This window comes from Chelonoidis abingdonii, chromosome 3 (genome assembly GCF_003597395.2).
Source record: "Chelonoidis abingdonii isolate Lonesome George chromosome 3, CheloAbing_2.0, whole genome shotgun sequence".
NCBI classification, from domain to species: domain Eukaryota; kingdom Metazoa; phylum Chordata; order Testudines; family Testudinidae; genus Chelonoidis; species Chelonoidis abingdonii.
Genome location: NC_133771.1, coordinates 38,780,306 through 38,803,768, shown reverse-complemented (window position 1 = coordinate 38,803,768; position 23,463 = coordinate 38,780,306). Strand labels below are relative to the sequence as shown.

The 23,463-nt window shown below is 41.4% G+C and overlaps 1 protein-coding gene across 1 annotated transcript in view; it reads left to right on the top strand.

The window, feature by feature from the left end:
• The window catches only part of SNTG2 (syntrophin gamma 2), a 534,493-nt gene that overhangs the window by 383,174 nt on the left and 127,856 nt on the right, over positions 1-23,463 (top strand). The window contains exon 9 of the mRNA XM_075063695.1: positions 10,089-10,216. Within this exon, the coding sequence (XP_074919796.1) occupies positions 10,089-10,216 (128 nt within the window). The remainder of the gene's footprint in view (positions 1-10,088; positions 10,217-23,463) is intronic.

The window sequence follows — 23,463 nt, the reverse complement described above, 5'->3', positions numbered from 1 at the left end:
ATAAAATACTTATAGAAATTTTGTATTACATGTATTTTTTCTCATTTAGAAAAAATGCTAATAATCAGAAGCTGGTTATAATAAAATTTGAATATCTGCAAGCTTTTGAAAGTCTCTCCAGTCCAGTCACCCACATCACTTCTGCTTTCACATGCAATTTCCAAAATTCTCCAAATAAAATTGAAGATGAGCCTAGACCAAAACCCTGGTCTGGTTAAGAATATAAGAATGACCATACTTGGTCAGTCCAATATTCCATCTCGCCCAGTGTCCTGGCTTCTGAGATTGGCCAGTGCCCTGTGCTTCAAAGAGAGTGAACAAGTAATCATGAAGTGATCCATCCCGTCACCTTTCCCAGCTTCTGGCAGAGGCTAGAGACACTTCACAGCTTGCTTTTGCATCCCTACCCATCCTGACTAATAGCAATTAATGGACCTATCCTCCATGAACTTACCTAGTTCTTTTTTGAACCTTGTTATAATCTTGGCCTTCACAGCATCCTCTGGCAAAGAGTTGACTGTGTTGTGTGAAGAAATACTTTCTTTTGCTTGTTTTAGACCTGCTCTCTGTTAATTTTATTTGATGACTCCTAGTTCTTGTGTTATGAGGAGTAAATAACACTTATTTACTTTCTCCACACTAGTCTTGTTTTTATAGACCTCTATCATATCCCCCTGTAGCAAAGTGAGATTCACCAGTGCAGCACCTCCTGTTGCTTATCCTGGGAATTAGCTCTCCAGCATACAGAGCGCCTCCTACTGTCCAGTGTCTCACCTGCCTCAGACCCTCCCATGTCCCTCTGGGACCCTGGTGCCCTTTACTTCAGGGTTCTTCCCCAGCAGTACCACACCACACTCTGGGTCTCTCCTCCCAGGGGAACCCCCAATCCTCTCACCCACCTTGCCTCAGTGGCTACTGCCAGTCACCATCTAGCCTCCATTCACTGGGACAGACTGCAGTCTGTCATGGCCACTCAAGGATGTTGGACCAGCTGCCTCTGCCTATCTCTGGGCCACTGCCTCTGCAACCCCAGTACCTGTTTTTGCCCTGTTAGCAAGGTCCACAGCCTGGGGATTTACCAGGCTGGAGCTCCCCAGCTCCTCCTGCCTTTCCCCAGCCTTACTCCATTTCCTGAACCCTGAGCTCCTGGGCAGGGCAGTCCTCCTCCTCCCTCCAAAGCTCGAGAGAGTGCAGCTCAGCCTCTGGCTCACAGCCCTTTTATAGGGCCAGCTGTTTCCTAATTGGGTGTGGTCCTAGCTGTGGCTCTCTTCCCAATCTGCCTACCCTAGTGGCTCCCCAGGCAGCCCTTTCCCAGGGCTGTTTTAACCCCTTAAGGGGAGAACAGGGTGACTGCCCTGCTACACTCCCCCTTAGTCGTCTCTTTTCCAAGCTGAAAAGTCCTAGTCTTATTAATCTCTTTTCATATGGAAGCTGCTCCATACCCCTACTCATTTTTGTTGCCCTTTTCTGTACCTTTTCTAATTCCAATATATCTGTTTTAAGATGGGGCAACCACATTTGCACTCAGTGTTCAAGGTGTGGGAGTACCATGGATTTATATAGAGGCAATACATTATTTTTCTGTCTTATTATCTATCCCTTTCTTAATGATTCCCAATATTTTGTTACTTTTTTTTGACTGCCACTGCACATTGAGTGGATGTTTTCAGAGAACTATCCACAGTGACTCCAAGATCTCTTTCTTGAGTATTAACAGCTTATTTAGACCCCCTGATTTTGTATTGTGGCAAATTGCCAGTACTGTTATGATGGGTCTCACACTTTCTCTTCTTTGGGGGGGGTTCAGGGCACCATTTCTTGCCCCTAAATTGGAATATTAATTGCCCCACTAGTGTTCTAGGGGAGGGGAGTGGAGAGGGAGGGACCTGGGCCCACCCTCTACTCCAAGTCCCAGTCCAGGGGCCCGGAGGATAGTGGTGAACTACTTGAACTGACAGTTCCTTCCCCTGGGCTACTTCCCTGTCCTGCCCTTCAGCCTGTGGGGGGCTTCCTGCCTTCCCTCTGCACAACCCAGGTGCCCCTTACCTAGGGTCTAGGACAGGCCTGCAGAACTCATAAAGCGGCAAGGGCCACATTACTCCAAAGAAAACAGGCAAGGGCTGAAACCTCCCGGCCCTGCAGAAACACCCCACCCCCAGGGCGCCCCTCCTTGCAGAAACAGACTCTCCTTCCTCAGCGCCGCCCCACCAAAACAGCTGTGGGCCAAAAAGGAAGGTTGGGGGTGGGGAGATGATAATTTATTTTAAATCAACTGGGGGCTCCCAGCTGAAGAGGTGGCTGGGAGCCGTCAGGGTCAAATTAAAGGGCCCGGGGCTCCAGCAGGGCTGGCTCTAGGTTTTTTGCTTGCGCTCCCTGTCCCTGCCCTGGGCTTCCCCCTGTACCCTCCTGCTACCCCAGTCCTGGGCTCTCCCCCCACCGACCCACACCCCCTGCCGCCCCAGCACTGGGCTTCCCCCTTTTCTCCCCACCAGTGTCCTCCCCCCACCCCGCTGCTGCTCCAGCCCTGGGCTCACCCCCACCAGTGCCTCCCCCCCAACACCTCCTGCCTCCCCAGCCATGAGTCACTGGTAACGCTCCCAGGGTGGGTCATTCAGCAGGAATTTTGGATGTACACAAAACACAGACAGGATTGGTTCCCATATGGTTACAGAGCTGCAGTAAAGTGGAACAATTTTCAGCTTGTGTGATTGGAGGATATCTGGGTGCATATTATAAGACTGTCCTCCATAAATGAGGAAAAGTTAGGTGTCTTTATTATTTGTTTTGTTCCCATCTTTCTTTCAATGTGGAATTTGCCAATGCAATATCACTGTCTTCCTTTAAGCAAACAAAAGGCAATGGCTGTTGAAAATAGCAATTGATCCAATAAGCATTTCTTGCTCATATTTATCCTACTTTTCTACAGCAAGTTGCAGTGGATCAGTATATTTGATTTGGGAGAAATGAAGTAACAGCTGGCCCAAACTGAACTTGAGCACTCCTGAATTTTGAGGTGTTCAAATCTGGAAGGCAGGTGCTAGGGCGGGCCTGTGGGCTCCACAGGGGAGCATGCAGCAATGTGTCTGGAGCTGCATGGAGCCAGACACGCTGGTTCTGAGTGGCAGGAAGGAGGGTGGGGGTGGAGAAGGGTAAGGGGGTTCCGGGGGCAGTCAAGGGACAGAGAGCGGGGGGTTGGTGGGCGAGAGGTTCAGGGGGCGCAGTTGAGGGGACAGGCAACAGTTGGATAGGCATGGGAGTCCCAGGGGTTTGTCAGGGGATAGGTAGGGGGTGGGGTCCTGGGGGAAAGTTGGGGGGGTCTCAGGAGGGGGCAGTTGGGGATAAGGAGAAGGGAGGCTTAGATAGTGGCTGGGGTCCCAAGGGGCAGTTGGGGCAGGGGTCTTGGGAAGGGGCAATTGGACAAGGAGCAGGGGCATTTAGATAGGGGGTGGGGTCCTGGGGGGCAGTTAGGGGCAGGAGTCCCGGGAGAGGGGTATCAGGGGATAAGGACCAGTGGTGTTGATAGAAGATGGGGATCCTGGGGGGCAGTTGGGGCAGGGGTCCAGGGAGGGAGCACATAGCGGCCGCTGGCCGGGATTCAAAGGGCTCTAGGCTGCCCACAGCCGTGGCCAGTCCAGAGCCCTCTGACTCCCAGTCACGGCTCGGATTTAAAGGGCTTAGGGCTCCCTGCGGCTGCCGGCAGCCCAGAGCCCTCTGACTCCCGGCCACGGCTGAGATTTAAAGGACTCTTGGCTCCCTGCCACTGTGGGCAACCCATAGCCTTTTGATTCCCTGACATGGCTGGGATTTAAAAGGCTCAGGGCTCCCCACGGCTGCCAGCAGCCCAGAGCTCTTTGCTTCCCGGCCACGGCTGGAATTAAAAGGGCTCTGGGCTGCCCACAGAGTGCCCTGTGTGGGGGATTTAGAATCCCCTCTGCGCCACACAGTGGGGCTCCGCGAGCCGCATGTTGTGCAGGTCTGGTCTAGGACTTCTTAGCCCACCACAGCACTTCGCCAAACTGTTCTCTGCTCCAGCACCAATCCTTTCTACTCCTGCTCCCACACTGTCTGATTGAAGCATGGGTTTTTATCATGTGACTGACTGCAGGTGCTCTAATTGGCTTCAGGTGCTCTAGTTAATCTGTAGCAAACTTTCTTCCCCTTACAGGGAATAAGGCTCCCTTCTAACCCTCTCCTGCTGCCCTCTGGCCATGTTGTATCACAAGTATGTATAGTTGGGATTATGTTTTCCAATGTGCATTACTTTGTATTTATCAACAATGAATTTCATCTGTCATTTTGATGCCCAGTTACCTAGTTTTTTGAGATCACTTTGTAACGCTTCGCGGTCTGCTTTGAGTTTAACAATCTTGAATAGTTTTGTATCATCTGCAATTTTTTTTACCTCACAGTTTACCCCTTTTTCCAGATCATTCATGAATATGTTGAACAGCACTGGTTCCAGGACACACCCTGAGGGCACACCAATATTTACCTCTCTCCATTCTGAAAACAGTCCATTTATTCATACCCTTTGTTTCCTATCTTTAACCAGTTACTGGTTATGATATGACAGTTATTTTTCTAATCAGATACCAAACCTTTTGCTCTTCTCCCCCTGCTTCTCGGGGGTGCATGGAAAGGCATGGAGCCCTTGCAGGGCAGGAAGCCATGTGAGTGTAGTAGTTTGTGCAGTTCCCCTACATGCCAGAGAGCTATGCTATGCAGAGAATATGCTGTGGCTATATGCAATTTGCAAAGTCTAGTGGTAAGTAAATATCTTTTTGTAAGTTTTCCAAATTGTGTAAATAGCCCAGTGAAGCCATCATAGGCCTTCTAAACACCATGGCATTCTCCTTTCCTTTTCTTTAGTTTAACAAGGTAAAATATGCTTCAAGGACTGCAATATGTATTAGGGGATCTTAATATGTCTGCGCAATTTTCTTAGGAAATAGAATATACTTTCTGAAAAATATAGAGGGATGCTTTCTATCCTCCACTACAGTGTGTGTTGGGTAATAAAATGTAGCCTGTTAGTAAGTAAACCCATGGAATGTGGACTACTGTGGCTCCTTTGCATTCTCTTTCTAGTTCTATATGCTACATAGTCTCAACACAGACAGTCCAGTCCAGGAAGCTGCTGTCTCTCATGTGCTCTCCACACAGTCAATGATTGTAGTTCTTGCTACATGGCAGCCATTCCTGCCTGAGCAGAATGATGTGTGAAGGATGGAGGTGCAGCCACTGGTTGCAATTACACAACAGTATGGGCCCAGAAGTAACCAGATTTATTGTGGGGCAGAGAGAAGCCAAGGCAGCTAAAAGTATAAAAAAGGTGTGACATGTTTGATCATGTGCATGGTTACAAATGATCATATACCTCAGTAACATGGCAGGAGTCTGTATCCACTGACTCCAGTGGCTACTGATGCATCTTCTTCTCCCAGTCCCCACATTTAAAATAATTAAATACAAATAAATCAGTAATAGCTATCAGAAAGCTAATGCAGCAGGTTAACAAAAAGAGTCATTTGTTCCACTGGTGAGGTGGATCCAACAACCATAGACTCTGTTTACTGCTCTTCGTGTTTTTCATTGTCAATGAGTTGACATCTGTTCTTTCTGTCATCCTGGATGTCCTCATGAAAGAGAGAGAGAATATTCTCTTTGGTTTTGTTTAGGTGTCGTCAGTTCTTTTTGGGGTTGTAGAATCTTTGTGTAGATGGTCCAAATGTTATTTGGGCAAATATGCTTTTCACTTTCAGTTTAGAATTTGACAGTCTCTCCCATTTGCAATTAGAGTAACTTTAACATTTTATTGTACTATTTCTTCCATTTTAGTTTCTTAACTTAAAAGTTAATTTAAAAATGTAATAATTGGAGATATATCAATCTCCTAGAACTGGAAGGGACCTGGAAAGGTCATTGAGTCCAGCCCCCTGCCTTCACTAGCAGGACCAATTTTTTTGCCCTAGATCCCTCAGTGGTCCCCTCAAGGATTGAGCTCACAAGCCTGGGTTTAGCAGGCCAATGCTCAAACCACTGAGCTATCCCTCCCCCCTAATTGTTCTTGACTCATGTAAAGATCGTGTAACAAAGATACTTTTTCCTTCTGTTTGAATTGGTGAACCTTATGAAGCATTGTGAGGTGGCTAGTCTAACCATGAAAGATGTAGATCCTTTGAATCTACCATGGTTTTGCTTAAATCAAGTTCTCTGCTCTATCAGCTGACATCTCTGGTGCATAACAAGGTCTTGATGAGGAATGCCTGACATATTAAAGAAAATTGCCTGAGTGGGCCACTTGTGAGTTCTATTAATAATTCAGCTGGACTCTCATGGTGAGCAAATTAATTTACACAACACCGATGTGTAAACCCAAATAGTGGTCCATAAAGAACTTACTGTAAGCATTGCGGTTTAATTCAAATAGCTTTGTTACAATCTTGTACCAAGGTGATTGGGAATTTCATGTGGTTTCAGTGTTTCTTTTCCATTCTGTTTCCTGTATTTATTTCACATTTTACACTAGGCAGCCATCAGACTGAGCCACAACAGACTTTTTACTTTATTCTTACATTTCTCAATATCCAGATGGATACAGTGAATTATAGTTAGCATTTCCACTCTTGGACTGGGATATGTCACAATATCATTTATACAGAATTGCAGTGTACATAGCAATTTCATCCCAATGGTCCCAGTACGTTTTTATGCTTGCAGAATGCATAATTTTTGTATTGGATAGTCATCTAGAATTACTATCTAAAGTTATTAGTAGTAGTATTTTGTTTAATATGCATGCTGCAGTAGCACTTGTGCCAGAACCCCATTATGCTAGGTGCTGTACACAAAGAGTAAATGATGTTTCCTTCCCCAAAGAGTTTTACAGTCTAAAAGCTGTTGTAGGTTGCAGTGTTGTCAACCCAAGCAATTTTATCATTAGTCTCATGGTAACTGGTGTTCTTCTTAAACCCTTGTCTCCTAAGGTGCCTGTTATTACATGAGAATACAGCTTTGATTTTTTTTAAAAAAATAAGTGTTTAGCCCTGCTGATTGTAGAGAAAAGCTTGAAAAATGTGAAGACTGAAAGCTCAAAAAGCAGATACAAATAAAAAGAACCCAGAGTGTATTACTTTTTAAAAGACTCATGAATTTTAAGTGTGTTTATTTTTTGTTATTTAGTTTTTTAGGCATCTGACTAATGAATGCTTAGGGTTGGCAATGCTGAGGCTGGGTCATTTTGTTTCCTGTTTGATCTTAGTTTAGAAATGTATACTATTCAAGTCATATTTACATCAAAATCTTGTTCTTGAAGCTCTTCTATAAATAACCTGAGGTTTAGGAGATCTAGGTTTGGTTCCCTGATCTGCCAAAGATTTTCTTTATGACCTTCAGCAAGTGACTTAGCATCTTTGAAATAGCATCTCCTCTTTGAAATAGCATTGCTGTCCCCAGCAGGGTGTGGTGAGGATAAATCAAAATTGTGAAATATTTAATATTACAGTAATGGGGACTGTTTAAGTATCTTAGATAACTTTCACTGTTTTTAGGTGCTTTGTAAGAAGCCCCTTGCTGATTCTGTATTTCACATTTATTAAGTGCTTTTTCAGTTTTCGTGATCGTTTTCTAAGTGGTGCTTCAAACAGTAGTCTCCAAAAGTTTCTAGTTTGTGCTTCAACTGATTGCTGTCCATAAGCATAGTCATGAAATCACTCACAACTGAAACCAATTGCCACTTTTTCTTTCTTAATATGAGCTCAGTTTTATTGTGTTTTAGTGAGTGCTACACAAGTATATACCTCAGGGCCATCATTTTGCAGAACAGTTCATAATTCATGTGATCTTGTATCAACTGAAATGTTGAGGCTTTTCTTAATTTCAAAGTGTTTCAGTACTTGTGCGTCTGTGACAACTTTTTTAATTCCCCAAATAATTCCTTTTTAATCATTCCTGTTCCATTCTGTAGTATCTTCATGCAGTATTTCAAATGAAGGATTTCATTGTGATAAATTAGGGATTGGATATGTTAACATGCTCATGAGTCTCTGTAAAACCTCCTTTCTTAGGTTTGATTTGAGCTCTTTTGTCATTGAATGTGTCCCCTAAATTATTCATCTAATTCAGTTTTTAGCTGGCATTTTATCCTGTTTAATTTAAGGTTTCCTTTGGAATTCTGGTGTACTGATCATTTTCACCCCAAATCACTTTACCCAGATCCTCAAAAATCTGGAACATCTTTGATGCACATTACATGTTGCTGTTATAATGTTGAGGATCTTGCCTTTTGCAGGTATCCCAGGATCCATATATCCAATTCTTCAGGGAGAGAAAATGCCCAATATAATGGTTTTGAACAAAATTCTAAAATTGAAATTCACAACGTTTATTAGTCCATATATGGATTTTTCCTGCCTTAGATATAACATGTAATTCAGGATGTTCAAATCTGTGGCTAAATTAGGGTGACCAGATAGCAAGTGTAAAAAATCGGGACACTTTTTTTGTGGGAGGGGTGAAGGGGGAGGGGAATAATTGCCTATATAAGACAAAGCCTCTAATATTGGGACCTTTGGTCACCCTGAGCCCAGGGCTCCCTAACACAGCTCAGCTGGCTCAAGTCCCACTAACTCTGCACTGAAACTGCGGTCCAGACTCACCCAAAGTGGCCACTGACTCTCCCGCCTGGCTTTATAACCACCCCCACCCCTGCTGTGGGAGATAGTTGCGGGGGGCACATGGGAAATTGCACCACATCGAGGCACCACCTGTCCCTGCTTTCTGCCACGGCCCCCTTGGTGCCCTCCCTGCCTCCAGCCACTGCAGGCTGCAAGCCCCAGCCAAATACCCTTGTTGGATCATGGTTGCTGGCAGGCAGTGGCCCAGGTGGACTGGCTGTGTGGGGGCAGCATGGTGGGGACTGGGTTGCTATTTACCCCGCTGGCGTGCGCAGCGCCCAGCACTGAACGGAACCCGCACACCGCAGGGAGTTGTCCGCGTGGTGAGTGGAGAGCAGAGCTATGCAGTCTGTGGGGTGGGGCAGTGCCAGGGCCTCCTCTAGCCACCCTGAGCCAGGCGGTGGTGGCGGCTCCCCCAGGGGCACCTCCAGTGGCGCTGCACCGCCGCTCTGCGGCAGGCTTCTCCCCCAGCTCGCTGCACTTCCTGGGTTGCCAGAAGGGTGGCGAGGTGGGGAGTACCAGTGGTGCTTACCTGAGGCGGCTCCCAGAAAGCATCCAGCATGTCTCTCTGGCTCCTAGGGTTGGGTGGGGTGGGGAAGCAGAGGGCTCTCTGCCCACCACCGACGCCTGCAAGCCCCACCCCCACAGCTCTGACTGGGCAGAGACCCCTTCTGCCTTAGTGCCTAGGGGCCACCAGCAAGAAGCTGCCCCAGGAAGCACCGCCATGCCAGCTGCGGCACTTTGGCAGTGATGGTGAGCGGTCCCCAATATCAAGACAATGGGCATCCCGACTGATGTTCAGTCGGGACGCAGGACAAATGTGTTAAAATTGGGACTGTCCCGATAATATCAGGACGTCTGGTCACCCTAGGTTAAATGAAGGCATGGGTAGATGTCACAATATATCAGTATATGCAGAATTTGTTGCATGATTGCAGTAGTCCTGACTTCAATATATTTTATGCACTGTTTTTTTCTTGACAATTGTGTATAGATATTTAAAGGAAAGCACAAATACATTCCAAATAATGTTCTATCCTGTAGTGATTTTATGTTGTAACCAGAAGGAATTTGGATGAAGAAGAATAGGAGATTTATGAGTAAAACACTGACATTAAAATTAATATATTTGTATCATCAATTAGAAGCGGGCTTTACATTTTAATTAAAACATAAATGGGTTTTACATCACACAAATAATAAAATCAAAACACAAGCATAGCACCAAGATCTCTGTTTTGTTTTCACATAAATGCTTATTTTAATTTCTCTCCTAAACTCTGTTTCTTAACAAGTATATTACTATATGTTACTAGTTTTTAAAAGAGCACACAGCCACAGATGCATTTCCATACGTTCTGCACTGTATGATCTGATAGACTGTGCTTACTGATTCTCATTTATTCTCTACAGGCTCCATCATCGCCCTCCTCACCCATAGCTAATGAACCAAAATATGAGAAGCGCTGGCTAGACACCCTATCGGTTCCTCTGTCGATGGCTCGAATCTCAAGATACAAAGCCAGAACAGATAAATTAAGGTTTGTAATTTGAAAGGGAAAGAAGTGGGTTAACTATCTGCACCTAATTTTTGTTGTGAAGGTGTTGGCTGTGGAAGAATTCTTTGACTTGAGAGATGAAAATTTTTAGTTCATATTATTATACAAAACCATGCTGTCTATTTTCTCTTGAGATTTATAACATGCATAGGAGGACTGTTGAAGACAAAGAAAAAGTTTAAAAGGGCAATAAAAGTAAGTAGATAAGAAAAGGTAAGTAAGTAAAATAGGGTTCCACCAGATCTTTTTGACAGGTTTTCATACCCCTTTTTTGCCTTACATCCTGTCCTCAAGCTCTGTATCTGGTCACATGTCCTTTTGGAGTGGTCAGCGATTTGGGGGAAAATAGAGATTTTATTTATTTTTTTTCATGGGGAATGTTAGGGATGATTTTGTGTGCATGTGATTTTTACACGTGAAAAATAGATTTTTAGATAATTCATAAAATAAGGCAGGTTCTGAGAAGAGATAAAAAAATAAGGGAGATTATTAAAGAAAGAAGAAAATAAAGAGAAGCAAAAAAGATTTATTAAAAACAGAGAGGAAAAATAAAGTTTATTAAAGAAAAGAGGAAAAAAAATAAGGGCTAGTAGTAATACCCTTGATAGAGTCGATCACCATGTATTTTTAACAGGTTTCTGCACACCTTTTTTGCATTTATCCCGCCCTCCGAGTCCTATCCAGTCATATGCACTTTTAATAAGATCATAGAATCACAGGATTGGAAGGGACCTCCAGACATCTTCTAGTTTAGTTCCTTGAACTCCAGGCAGGACTAAGTATTATCTAGACCGTCCCTGCTAGGTGTTTCCTGCTCTTAAAAATCTCTAAATACAGAGATTCCACAACCTCCTTAGGCATTTTATATTCAGTGCTTAACTACCCTGACAGCTAGGAAGTTTTTCCTAATCACGAACCTAAACCTCCCTTGCTGTAATTTAAGCCCATTGATTCTTGTACTAATCTCAGAGTTCAACAAGAACAATTATTTGGCTCGTTTATACAAAAAAACCACCACCAACAACAGATAACTCATACATCTTTTTAAAAAACTGTATTTTTAAAGTGTTGCCTAGAGGAAAACTTTTATAATGAAATCTTTGACTTTATACAAAACACACAGACACACACACATGTTAACTTAAAAGGAAAAAAACAGCGTATGTAAAACAGTACATAAGAATGCTGTTTCTCACCCACTGTTTAAATGCTGTCAACATTTTTTCCTCAAGGAAAAAAAACGGTTGTAAAGGCTTTAGATGTATACAAAATAAAAAAAAAAAGTAGCGCAGGGGGCGGCAACCTTCAACATGCGACCCATCAGGGTAATTCGAAGGCAGGTTGTGAGACATTTTATTTACATTGACCATCCGCAGGCACGGCCCCCCGCAGCTCCCAGTGGCTGCGGTTTGGCCTGAGGAGGAGACACGTTTAAAATCTGTCTCTGAAGAGAAAAAAACAGTAAGAAATTTGTATTGAGAGAGATCTAGAACTCCATCCCCAATGAGCCATATGCAGGAGAATTAACTTCTGTCTCTATTTCTGCCTCAGACTGCCTCCTGTGTGATGCTAAGTAAGTCATTTTAGCTAAAATTTTGACAGATGGTCACTGAGTGTGGGTTCCTCATTTCCTGTGCACCCGACTGGAGGCATCTGGGGCCTGACACTCTAACTGCAGGTGAAGTCAATGGGAAATGTGAATGCTCAGTACCATTTTCAGTCAGGCAGTATAATCTGGAGGAATGAGCACATGGATGGGAGTCAGGAGAGTGAGCTCTAACCTTTGCTTTGCCACTGTTTCATTACGTGACCTTGAGCAAATCACTTAAGACATCTGGAGGGTGGGATGATGATAATAATTTATCTCCCAGGCAAGTTGTGAAAATGCATTCATTAATGTTGGTTATACATGCAGTCACTGTGGGTTTCGAAGAAGAGACTGCAAGGAAATTAATAATTTTGTATTCAGGGTTTGGATGGCATGCATAAGGGATCAGATTGGGCCACACATTGAATAATGAGGATAAAAATAATTGTTAAATAGTTACCTCCTTTCTTGAGCATCATCATCACGTGCACTGAATGAGGCATATGTCCCAATTGTATGTGATCATTTATTTAAAGTTATCTTAAAGCAAAAGGAGATAGAATTCAGGTTGCCTGGGAATTATTTAACTTTCAAGAGCCTGACTCTGCAATCTAAATTATGTTCTTTTAACACCATTGTAATTTTACATTGTACACACATTTTATCAGACATTTTATTAAAACATACACACATGTGTGAATATACACACACACCATGGTAATACAAGAAATTTTAACTAATTTGCTGCTTGTGGAGGAAAGGCAGTCCAAGGTTAACCTCCAATAGAAAAATATTTTGAAAATACCTGCCAATTAGTGATTGCCAAAAGCCAAATATTATAATATGAAGAAATATTTTTATAAGCAAGGGAAAACTAAATAATTGGCCAGCATTTTCAGAATATTTCCCTATAGGAGGTTATAAAATCTTCAGTCTTTAGTAGGTTGTTTAAAAGATTAGTCTGAATTTAATTGTGCCTGCTGGTCTGATGCTGTTTTGAAAAGCTTTTTTGACATTCTTTACATCTTCTCTCAAGGACGAGAGAAAAATTGCTTTGTACGGCACCAAAAACGTTATCTGCACTGAACAAGTAAGAAATGAGTAAGAGGCAATGTAAGAAGTCACATCTTAGTTTTCTGACAAATTTTTCAGATACTCTGTTTCTTGCTTGTGAATTTGCTTTTTTATACAAACTGTCATAAACAGGGCAGAAGTCAATCCAGTTATTCTTGCTGTCTGGCTGTTATAGCAACTTGAAATGACCTTGTTGATCTTATTTGTTGGGTTTTTTTAACCAAGATTGTTGCAAGCAAGGTGTATTTTCAGTTTTTTCTCTATCTTTCTGTAAATAATCTTTTCTTCAAGCATTTCGGACAGGTATCTGAATAAAACTGAGATTGTCTGTCATAGGGTTATAAACTATATGAAATTTTACTCAAGTTCATCTTTACTGTTCCCTTTATAATGTCTTACAAAGAATTTCATGTCAGTGTGTTTTCATTATTGATTATAACACTGTGCTGACCTTTCTTGACTTCTGTTTGTATCAGACATGTTTTGCACTGGTACAGTTATCTACCATGAGAGATGCAGTGTTGCCTAGTGTTCCCTTGGTTTGTTAATCACTCTGGGACTTAGATGGAAGACAGGTGTTTGGATATCTAGAATTAGGAGGCAGTGTGCATGCTCTGAGCCAGAAACATAGGGCCCTAGGGAACTTTATCCTTGAAAACTTAGAGGCCAAGTGAGTTTAGGTGCCTACAGAGCTTTGACAGGAGTTTTGTGTTTTGCAGTGATCTCAAAATTGTGACTTAAATGCCTAAAACATGGACTTAGGCACCAATTTCTTTTGTGCATCCAGCCTTGTGGCTTTACTGAATGTGTGCATAGTGCAATAGAGACATTGATCCCTGACTGGGACCCTGAGGTGCTACTGGAATAAACAAATGATAGTAATTTAAGAATAATGAATAACCTATGCCACTATTCTTCTTGAAGCAAGATCATCCATTTAGTCACAAATATCTTTGCAAATATGATTTTTCATTATCCAATCAACTCTAGTTCTAAAACACCTGTTGAGATATTTTCCTTGTTAATCATCCTACACTTTCCTTTATCTATCCCATTACTTTTAGTAATACTCCCTTGGTGTTCCCAAATGACTTCTCTCAACATTTAACTCAATATGTTGATTTGCCGATTTGGCTTTGAATATTTTAACATCTGGTCTAGTTTAATTTAAAAGAGATTCACTAAGAATATGTTACATTTAGCATACCGGATACTAAATTTCTGCATGAATGAGGACCAGTTAACAAAAGAATATCAGTCAAATCAACATATAGACTTTTTGGATTCATGTATCTGCCATATTCTGTTAACTTAAAGATGAGAAAAAATGCTATCAGCTAAGTCACTTGGTGTCGATGTGGTCTCTTTGTTACTCTGTATCAATGTTATTGTTATGTTGTTATGAGAAAACTCCAGAATTTGTGAAAGATCGAGGGGTCAGTAAATGGTACCACCCATATCGTTGAGAAAACATCCCCAGTTGGTGCACAGTATTTCCCATCCCATGAATATCAGAATGTTTTCAAATGATCACATTGGCAAAACAATTGGTGAATTTGGATTTGAAATATTAATGGTGTCTGAAAATTTTTCATGCCAATATTATTGTTCTTAACTGATCACAAGCAGTGTGGTGTTTTTATTTTTAAGAGGGGGAAGAACTGTTTCACCTTTTGTTCTGCTTGCTGGCGATATACCAAATTCTAATGCACAGTACTGCTGCCTTAGACTTGTTAGGGTGTGCTGTTTGCTAGGATAAACATGATTGAGGAAATATGACATCATTATCCCAGTGCAACACATCATCTGGGAAAACTGAAAAAAAAAATGCTTTTTGAATACTGCAGATAAAGAGGCAGTACACTTTTAGAAAATAAACAGGAACATTTTCAGACCATTTTCTTTAATGCCTAGTCCATCTTGCGGTGGAACTTAGCTAACTGGAATTTAGTTAAACATTCTGTTGGCAATAAAGAACCCCTGGTGGTGTTGGCCTCACATTGTTTAATGGAGTTAAAGGGAAAATTATGTTCCTGTAGATATCATTCAAATGGTTCCTACTCCTGGGTCTTGCATTTGTAGCATAAGGAAGAAGGGAAATCCCCTAGCTTTCAAAGGCTGTTGATCCTTTGAGGCAGTGGTAAATTTCACATACAAAGCAACTTGCCAGTGCCAGCTGTGTCATCTAATATGTTCTGCTTCACTTCACTTAATCTAATATGTTTATCAGGAACAGAAAGCAAAGTGCTCCCTAACCTCCAAAAATCAGTAGTTCAGCATCAAGCTCTCACTGTGTCCCATTGTGATGCAGTGACTGCCTCAGCTTCCCCTCACCACTGTGCCTTGATTTCCCTCTGAGTTGATAGGACATTTTATATTACCCAGGGATCAATCTCTCTCTCTCTCTCTCTCACTCTGTAGAAAGACCCCACAATAAGTGCAGCCTATTCTCTGCTCTCTTTCTCACTGGGGAACAGTAGCTACCTTAGATATTCTGCTTCCTCTTCTCAGTAAATCTTATTTTGTAGCCTGCAGTCACATGATCCCTCAGAACAACGAGTCCCATGATGTCATGCTGCTTGAATAGGATTGTGAGATGCCATATACTTTCCTTATGGGACTGTTAAACTGTGCTAGAAATATTTACTTATTTTAATATATGGATACTTGAAAGTCACATATTTCATCCTCTAGGCACTTCTCACAAAATTGTACATAGCGCAATTCTTACAAAACCAACTAATTCTGTAGCTTATCCTGTCCACACATAAACTGAAGAATTGCTTTAAAAATTCACCATTCTGTACTCTCCTTAAAGGCTACAGAAAATCATTTGCAGATCAACAAGTTCAGACCTAGCTGATCTCTGGTGTACGTGGATGCCAAGTTCTTCCACACTTTACTGTTTAATAAACAATAGCTTGAATAATATCCAGAAATCAACAGGCAGCCAATTCAAATCACACAACACCATTCACTGTGAGTTGGGATGTCATGACCAGAAAATCAGTAATTGCAAACAAATGTTTCATTTCTCAACTCTAAGGGGAAGGTTGGAGGATGGAAAACAGCCAAAAACCCTTGAATACCAAGGGAGATCCCACCTGCTTGGAGAAGAAGTATGCTATTAAAAGCAGGAACTCAGCCAATGCCGTATCTTCAGAGAAAACAGTAACACCATGTAGGATACATTTCAGTATATGGCTGCCAATACCTTCCACTGGCTGGAAAAGGGACAAAATCATCTATTACATTTCTCATGTTTCATTTTAATTATTCTCAGATAGTGCTTACTGTGAACACATTTTGGAACCCTAACCTCTGCAGCTAATTTAAATTTATTAGGATGATGTACAGTAATGAAGAGAATCCTTTTAACTTTCTTAGCTGCATTAGACTGTGCAGTGCTGATAGAAGCAAAATAGACTGAAAAGTGATTTTTTTTCATTAAAACAAGTCAATCTGAGTCAGATAAACATAGAGAAGAGGTTTGATGAATAAGATGCCACCATTTTATACTGTGACTTTCTCCCTCTCTGACAGGGTCAAGGGTGTGTGGAGAAACTCGGTCTCCCGCATCCCAGGGATTGCTCTAACCACCGGGCTAAAAGTTATACGGTGGGCACCACAATCTCCTCCTCCTGGCTTCTTGGAAAAAATGGCATAGGCACCTAACTCCAGGAGAGGGTTCACAGCTGAGTATAACAAGCAGAGAAAGGTATCTCTTGCAACGCAGACTTAGGCATCTATCTCAATGAGAGAGGTCTGGCTTAGGACACATCCCTCTTGTTAGTATCTCCCATTGGCAAGCTTCACTGCTTCCCACCTAGTGTGCTGGCTTATATGAATCACAACCCTATTTCTCCCCCTTTTTTTTAGTTCGAGAGCCTTTGCTCTTAACTCAGGCTTTGTGAATCGCAGTGATTTACTGGGCATGTAAAAGTTAGATGCTATGATTCTCAGTGTCACAACACCTAACTTCTTTTATGCATTTAGTCCCTACCTAGAAGATCTTGTAATCTTAGGATAATGATAACATGCAGCAGGTGGATGAAACAAACAAACAGATAGGAGTCAGGGAGAGAAAGAGGTAGGAATAATAAGCAGTTTTGTGTATACTAGCTGTGTGCACAATCTAACTTGTTACCTGCCTAGCTGTTATCGACTGGCAGTGTTCTGTATTCCTCTCAGCAGAAATGATTATTTAGAGGGGATGTGGGACAGAATAAGGATACATATTTCTTTTCTGGGAGTCTGCATTGTGCATATGAGAATGATTGCCAGATATTGATGAAAATGTCTGTGAATCCTAAATGTCTAGGAATTTTATCTTGAATGTTTCATTTGACAACATGTATCAAAAGCGCAATATTCTCTATTGACGGTTCTCTTGTTTCAAAAGTTTCAGTCATCTGGTCAGTGAGTAGAGCCATAACCATGAGCCATGCATGACTATTCACCGAAACAAAAAGCATCGTCCAGTGGTTAGGACAATAGCCTGAGACTTGGGAGACCCAAGTGCTGCTCCCTGCTCCGCTACAGGCTGCTGTACAAGACACTTGGGCCAAGATTCTGACAGGTAGTTCAGCTCTTAGCTTTCACTGAGATCCAGGGCCGTCCTTAGGATTTATGGGGCCCTACGCAGTATTATTAAACTGGTGCCCCTATGCCGGATTGCAGCCCAAGCTCACAGCCTGGTAGGGGAGGGGGAGGAGGGACGAGACAGCAAAAGATAATGAGATGCCCGGCCTGCCTCATGGTGGCGGAGAGTCACAGAGACTCCCATACCCTCTCCCTCATGCAGAATGGACATGAAGAAATTACCTAATTAAAAGCACTAAAATTTGGGAATAAAAAATGTCAGTCACAGGTTTTTTGATATGCCCTGAAGTTTGTCAGAGATTTATTTGCAAAAACTTTGTAGTAAGGGTGAGTCAGCTGTCCTGCTGAATACAACATTACATATAATGGAATACATGATGCAGCTCTTCTCTGTTTTACATTTTCTTAATCAGTATTTCTAAGCTGAATTTATATTTTAAATGTACTCAAACCTTAAGCCAGCATTCCAGATTACTACATATTTAACTCACTGAAACAAAGACATTATTTTAAATTAATCAGAGAGGTTTAGTGTGTTCATAACAATGTTCATTGCTTTTAGAAAAAGGGAACAGTAATTTACTTTGTGTGATCTCCATAACAAGAGACATGGTTATGAAATTTCACCAACTTTAAAAAAATATGTTTCCAAAGATTTTAGGTATAACAAGGATTTTATGTCTTACTAAGGTACTGATTTTGCTGGAGGGTTCTTTTAAAACTAGTTCATCGGATAGTCAGAAGTAAAGAAAGGGAAACTCTTTGTCCAGCTATCTGGAAGGGAAGGACTGTTGTCCCTTTAAGGGCTCTCTTCAGTGGGGAGTGGGGGGAGAGGTGGTGAAGGGATGGACAGAAAGGACAGGAAGACTTGGAAGCACTTTTTTTTTTAACTATAGTAATTAAAATGTGTATTTTAGATAAGGGAGGTCTTTTGAAGGATTTATTTAAAAAACTGTATGTCTGAAGATCCACGCATTTAAGGCTAAAGATGATTGTGCATCTAAAACTCTATGCAAGCATTTTTTAGAAATGTGATTTTATAATCTTCACCAGCTCACTAATGAAATATTTTTAAAGCAAATTTTAAACTAAGGTCCTGTAGACTGACATGTTCTGTGTAAATATTACATTAATGCACAACTGTTTTTGTCAGTAAAGTCAGAAACTGACAGTATAAAAATTTATTTGGGCATAAGCTTTCGTGGACAGCTGATGAAATGGGTTCTAGCCCACAAAAGCTTATGCCCAAATAATTTGTTAGTCTCTGAGGTGCCACAAGGACTTTTCCTTGTTTTTGCTGATACAGACTAACAGGACTACCACTCTGAAACCTGTCAGTATATACCTTGGGGTTGGCAAATGCCTGTTAAATGGCTTTATTACCCCTTGAATGTCTCTTTAACAGTTTCAATGTTGTGCTAATAGGTCTGGCAGGCTGGAGGTTTTTTCACTTTTAACTACTAGATTCCCTCCCAAGGAAGACTCACCAGGCTAGAGCAGCCATCTGTGGGAGCCTGCAGGAAGGGTCAGAACAGGGATAGGAAAAGAAGAGGATGGACACTAAGACCCAGTGGTGCCCCAAATTTTCAGGTGCCCTATGCAGCTGCCTATGTTGCCTATGCCTAAGGACGGCCCTGCTGAGATCAGTAGGAGTTAGCACCTAAATACCTTTGAGGATCTGAGCCTTAGTGTCTCTCTGTTTCAGGTTCCCATCTGTAAAATGGAGATGGTAAGAATACATTTCTATATCACCTGGATGTTAGGAAGATAAATACTACAACAAAGTTACTGTGCAGCCTGGGAGCATGAGTCAGAGTTTCTTGACACATCCACAGAGAAGATCTCCAATGTCAGGCTGCACCACAGTCTCGAGGTCTCTCTGAAACAAATTGCTGTGGGTGGAGAACAAAGCTGCACCAGCAGCAGGAGAGGAGCTTCAGCTGTACCCTCTTCTATGCCCTCTTCCAGTAACAAAAAAGCTTTTGTTAAATGTAATTATTCCAGGGACTTTGCATGCCTATGCTAACCCTTCAATGAAGAGATTGTAAGGTCACAGTACATAAAGTCTGTCCAATGAAGTGGGCTGTAGCCCACTAAAGTTTATGCTCAAATAAATTTGTTAGTCTCTAAGGTGCCACAAGTACTCCTGTTCTTTTTTCAGATACCACGGTTACATATAAATAACATAGCTAAAATCACACATCATGAATAACTAATGAATAGTTGAAATAAACAGCCCAGAGGCTGAATATTGCTTGTACATGCTATTCAGTGAATGTAACAATGAATATGTTGTAAACAAGGTTCGCTTACAAACCAAGGAAAGGATTCAATTTGCAGCTAAAATATTTTCAACAAATGATTCAACCAGCTCCTATCGGGAGCTACACATTCCTATTACCATCATCATTTGGGAGTGCACCAAGGACAACATTGTTTTGGCAGGATCATCCTTAAGAGGCCCTGGTCAGCATCAGGACTGTCCTTAGGCATAAGCTGCGTAGGGCATCTGAAAATTTGGGATACCACTGGGTCTTATCCACCCTCTCAGCTTTTCTATCCCTGATCTGACCCTTCCTGCAGCCTCCTACAGCTAGGTGCTGCAACCTGGTGACTCTTACTCCAGCAGGACTTAAAATGAAAAAGCCTTCCAGCCTCCAACCTATTATGAACATAGAAACGTTTAAGGACCATCAAGTTTATAACGCCATTAACAGGCATTTGCCAACCCAGGTATATACTGTCAGTTTCTGAATTTAACTGACAAAAACAAGTATGTCATTACTGTAGTATTTTCTCAAAACATGATAGTCTACAGGACCTTAGTTTAAAATTTGCTTTAAAAATATTTCATTAGTAAATTGGTAAAGATTATAAAATCTCTAAAAAAAAAAAATCCTTGCAATCTGAGTATTCATCTTTAGTTTTTTTTGCTTGAAACTTCAGACAGTTTTTTAAATAAATTCTTCAAAAACCATCCTTATCTAAAATACATATTTTAATTTTAATTACTATAGTAAAAAAAAACTTGCTTCCAAAGTCTTCCTGTCCTTTCTGTCCATTCCTTTTGCCTTTCACCCACCTTCCCCCTTGAAGAGAGCCCTTAAAGCAACAACACCCCTTTCCTTCCAAATAGCTGGACAAAGAGTTTCCCTTTCTTTACTTCTGACTATCTAATGAACTAGTTTTAAGAGAACCCTCCAGCAAAATCAGAACCTTAGTAAGATATAAAATCCCTTGTTATACCTAAAATCTTTGGAAACGTATTTTTAAAGTTGGTGAAATTTCATAAACATGTCTATTGTTATGGAGATCACACAAAGTAAAATTAGTGTTCCTTTTTTCTAAAAGCAATGCACATTGGTATGAACACACTAAACATCTGTGACTGATTAATTTAAAATAATGTCTTTGTATCAGTGAGTTAAATATGTAGCAATCTGGAATGATTACTTTATGAAGGCTTAAGAGTACATTTAAAATATAAAATCAGCTTAGAAATACTGATCAAGAAAATGTAAAACAGAGAAGAGCTGCATCATGTATTCCATAATATTTAATGTTATATTCAGCAAGACAGCTGATTCATCCTTACTACAAAGTTTTTGCAAATAAATCTCTGACAAACTTCAGGGCATATCAAAAAACTAGTGACAGACATCTTTTATTCCCAAGTTTAGTGCTTTTAGTTAGTTATCTTCTGCATGTCCATTCTGTGCGAAGGAGAGGGTATGCGGGTCTCTGCGGGGAACTGTGACTCTCCGCAACTGTGAGGCAGGCAGGGCATCTCTCTATCCTTTGCTGCCTCTTCTTCCCCCAAGCCCAGGCTACCGTCGGGCATAGGGGCACCAGTTTAATAACACTGCATAGGGCCCCATAATAAGAAGGGCCCTGGTCAGCAGACCTTCTCCTTTCCACCATCCTCAGGGAATGAATCAGGATCAGTGGCCTCCTGAAGGAGAGGACTAAAAAGGTTTCAGGGCCCTGGCAGACATGCTTGCTTCCCAGTGCAATTACTGTAAATCAGTCATTAAAATATAAAGAGTGAATCTGGAAGGAGCTGACTAGGTTAGATTTTAAACTTCTCTCCCGCAAAAAAGAAAACTTTAGGAATCACATTCTTGACATTATAGTTTGTCAGTTTGTTTTCAGAAGTTTATCATAGAAAAGAACATCTCTCTGCTTCATATTATGTTACAAATAACTGTGTTTTAGCATAATAATAATAAACTATGTAGACAATCTATTCCAGAATTGTCATAATGTCCCTTCACAAACCCTTTAGTCTGGAAATTTTAAAGCAGAACTATGGAGAGGGATGCAGTAAATCTGTCATGCATTGTCAGGAATAGAAGCTTTTCCCAGGCGCGCATATTTAAGTCCAATAAGTAGTAATGAGAGTTATGGATGCATGTTACATGGAGAATTGAAAGTCTTTAACAAGTCAGGAATAGAAGCTTTTCCCAGGCGCGCATATTTAAGTCCAATAAGTAGTAATGAGAGTTATGGATGCATGTTACATGGAGAATTGAAAGTCTTTAACAAGTCAGGAATAGAAGCTTTTCCCAGGCGCGCATATTTAAGTCCAATAAGTAGTAATGAGAGTTATGGATGCATGTTACATGGAGAATTGAAAGTCTTTAACAAGTAAAGTACATGAGGCTTACTGTGGCAGTGACACAGATTAATGCAATTCATTTATCACAGGTTGTAGACTGTCCTGCTGCCAACATGCCAATAGGGCAGGAGGTGAAATTGTACCTGAACTGGTAGCAAACTGACAGGGCAGGCTGGTAATTATTATCTAAATCTAGATTTTACTAGCCATTTTATGGGTCATGGAATATCTAGAGACACACATGTTTTATACCTTGAGATTGAAGGCGTTGACCTACCAAGTCAGCCGTAAAGCCATCATTAAGATAAATGCAGTGTGCCTACAAAGACTTAAGTAGAATGGAGCAGGATGTTTTATTACTGAAGGCTTTTACCTCTCCCACATATTCCCATTGTACTGAAGAACCTATTAAGAAATAGCACGTGATTCCAATCATCCTAATGATTCCAAATAAACTATAAATAAATGCATTGATTTTATAAAGTTAATGTTTATTTAACTGTACTGACATCTATTTTGCCAATTGATTCAATAAGGTGAATGAAATCAAATCTCATCTGATTTTCTGTATATACATTTTTAATTTAATTTCAGCAATCATCTGTTTTAACTTATGATCTGATTCTGCAGAGGCTTCTGCACATGCTTAAGTTTAAGTACCAGAACATTTCTACTGAGCTCAGTGGGACTACCCACATGTTTAAAGTTAAGTTTTTGCAGGATTCAGGCCCTAATTTGTATAACTGATAGTGATAGCCAAATACATTATGTTGTTATTACAGAACACACAGACAAATAAACACACTGTATTCACATGCCACCAGAAACCTCACTTCTAGGAGACATAGCTGCATCTACAGAGTGCAGGAGCAATGCGATTTACTAGATATGCCATCTTTCAGTCTTTGCATTTTCAAGTAGCTCCTGTTCTCAGGGGAAACCAAACTGGGACTAAGTATTACTCTGATATTTTTTTTATGTAGTGGCTCTCATTATTTACACTTTATTCAACCTGTAGACACCCAACACTTACCAAACTTAGGACACGTCTACACTACACGCCGGATCAGTGGGTAGTGATTGATCTATCGGGGATCGATTTATAGCATCTAGTGTAGACACAATAAAATAGATCCTGATTGCTCTGTCATTGAATCCGGAACTCCAGGATGGAGAGAGGTGAAAGTGGAATCGACAGGGGAGCGGCAGTGATCGACTCGCCTCCGTCCTCACGGCCAGGTAAATCGACCTAAAATACCGATATGTAGCATATCTTAGGTCAACCCACACTCCACCAGTGTAGACTTAGCCTTAGATTTAATTGAACAATTTGATTGTAAAATGATT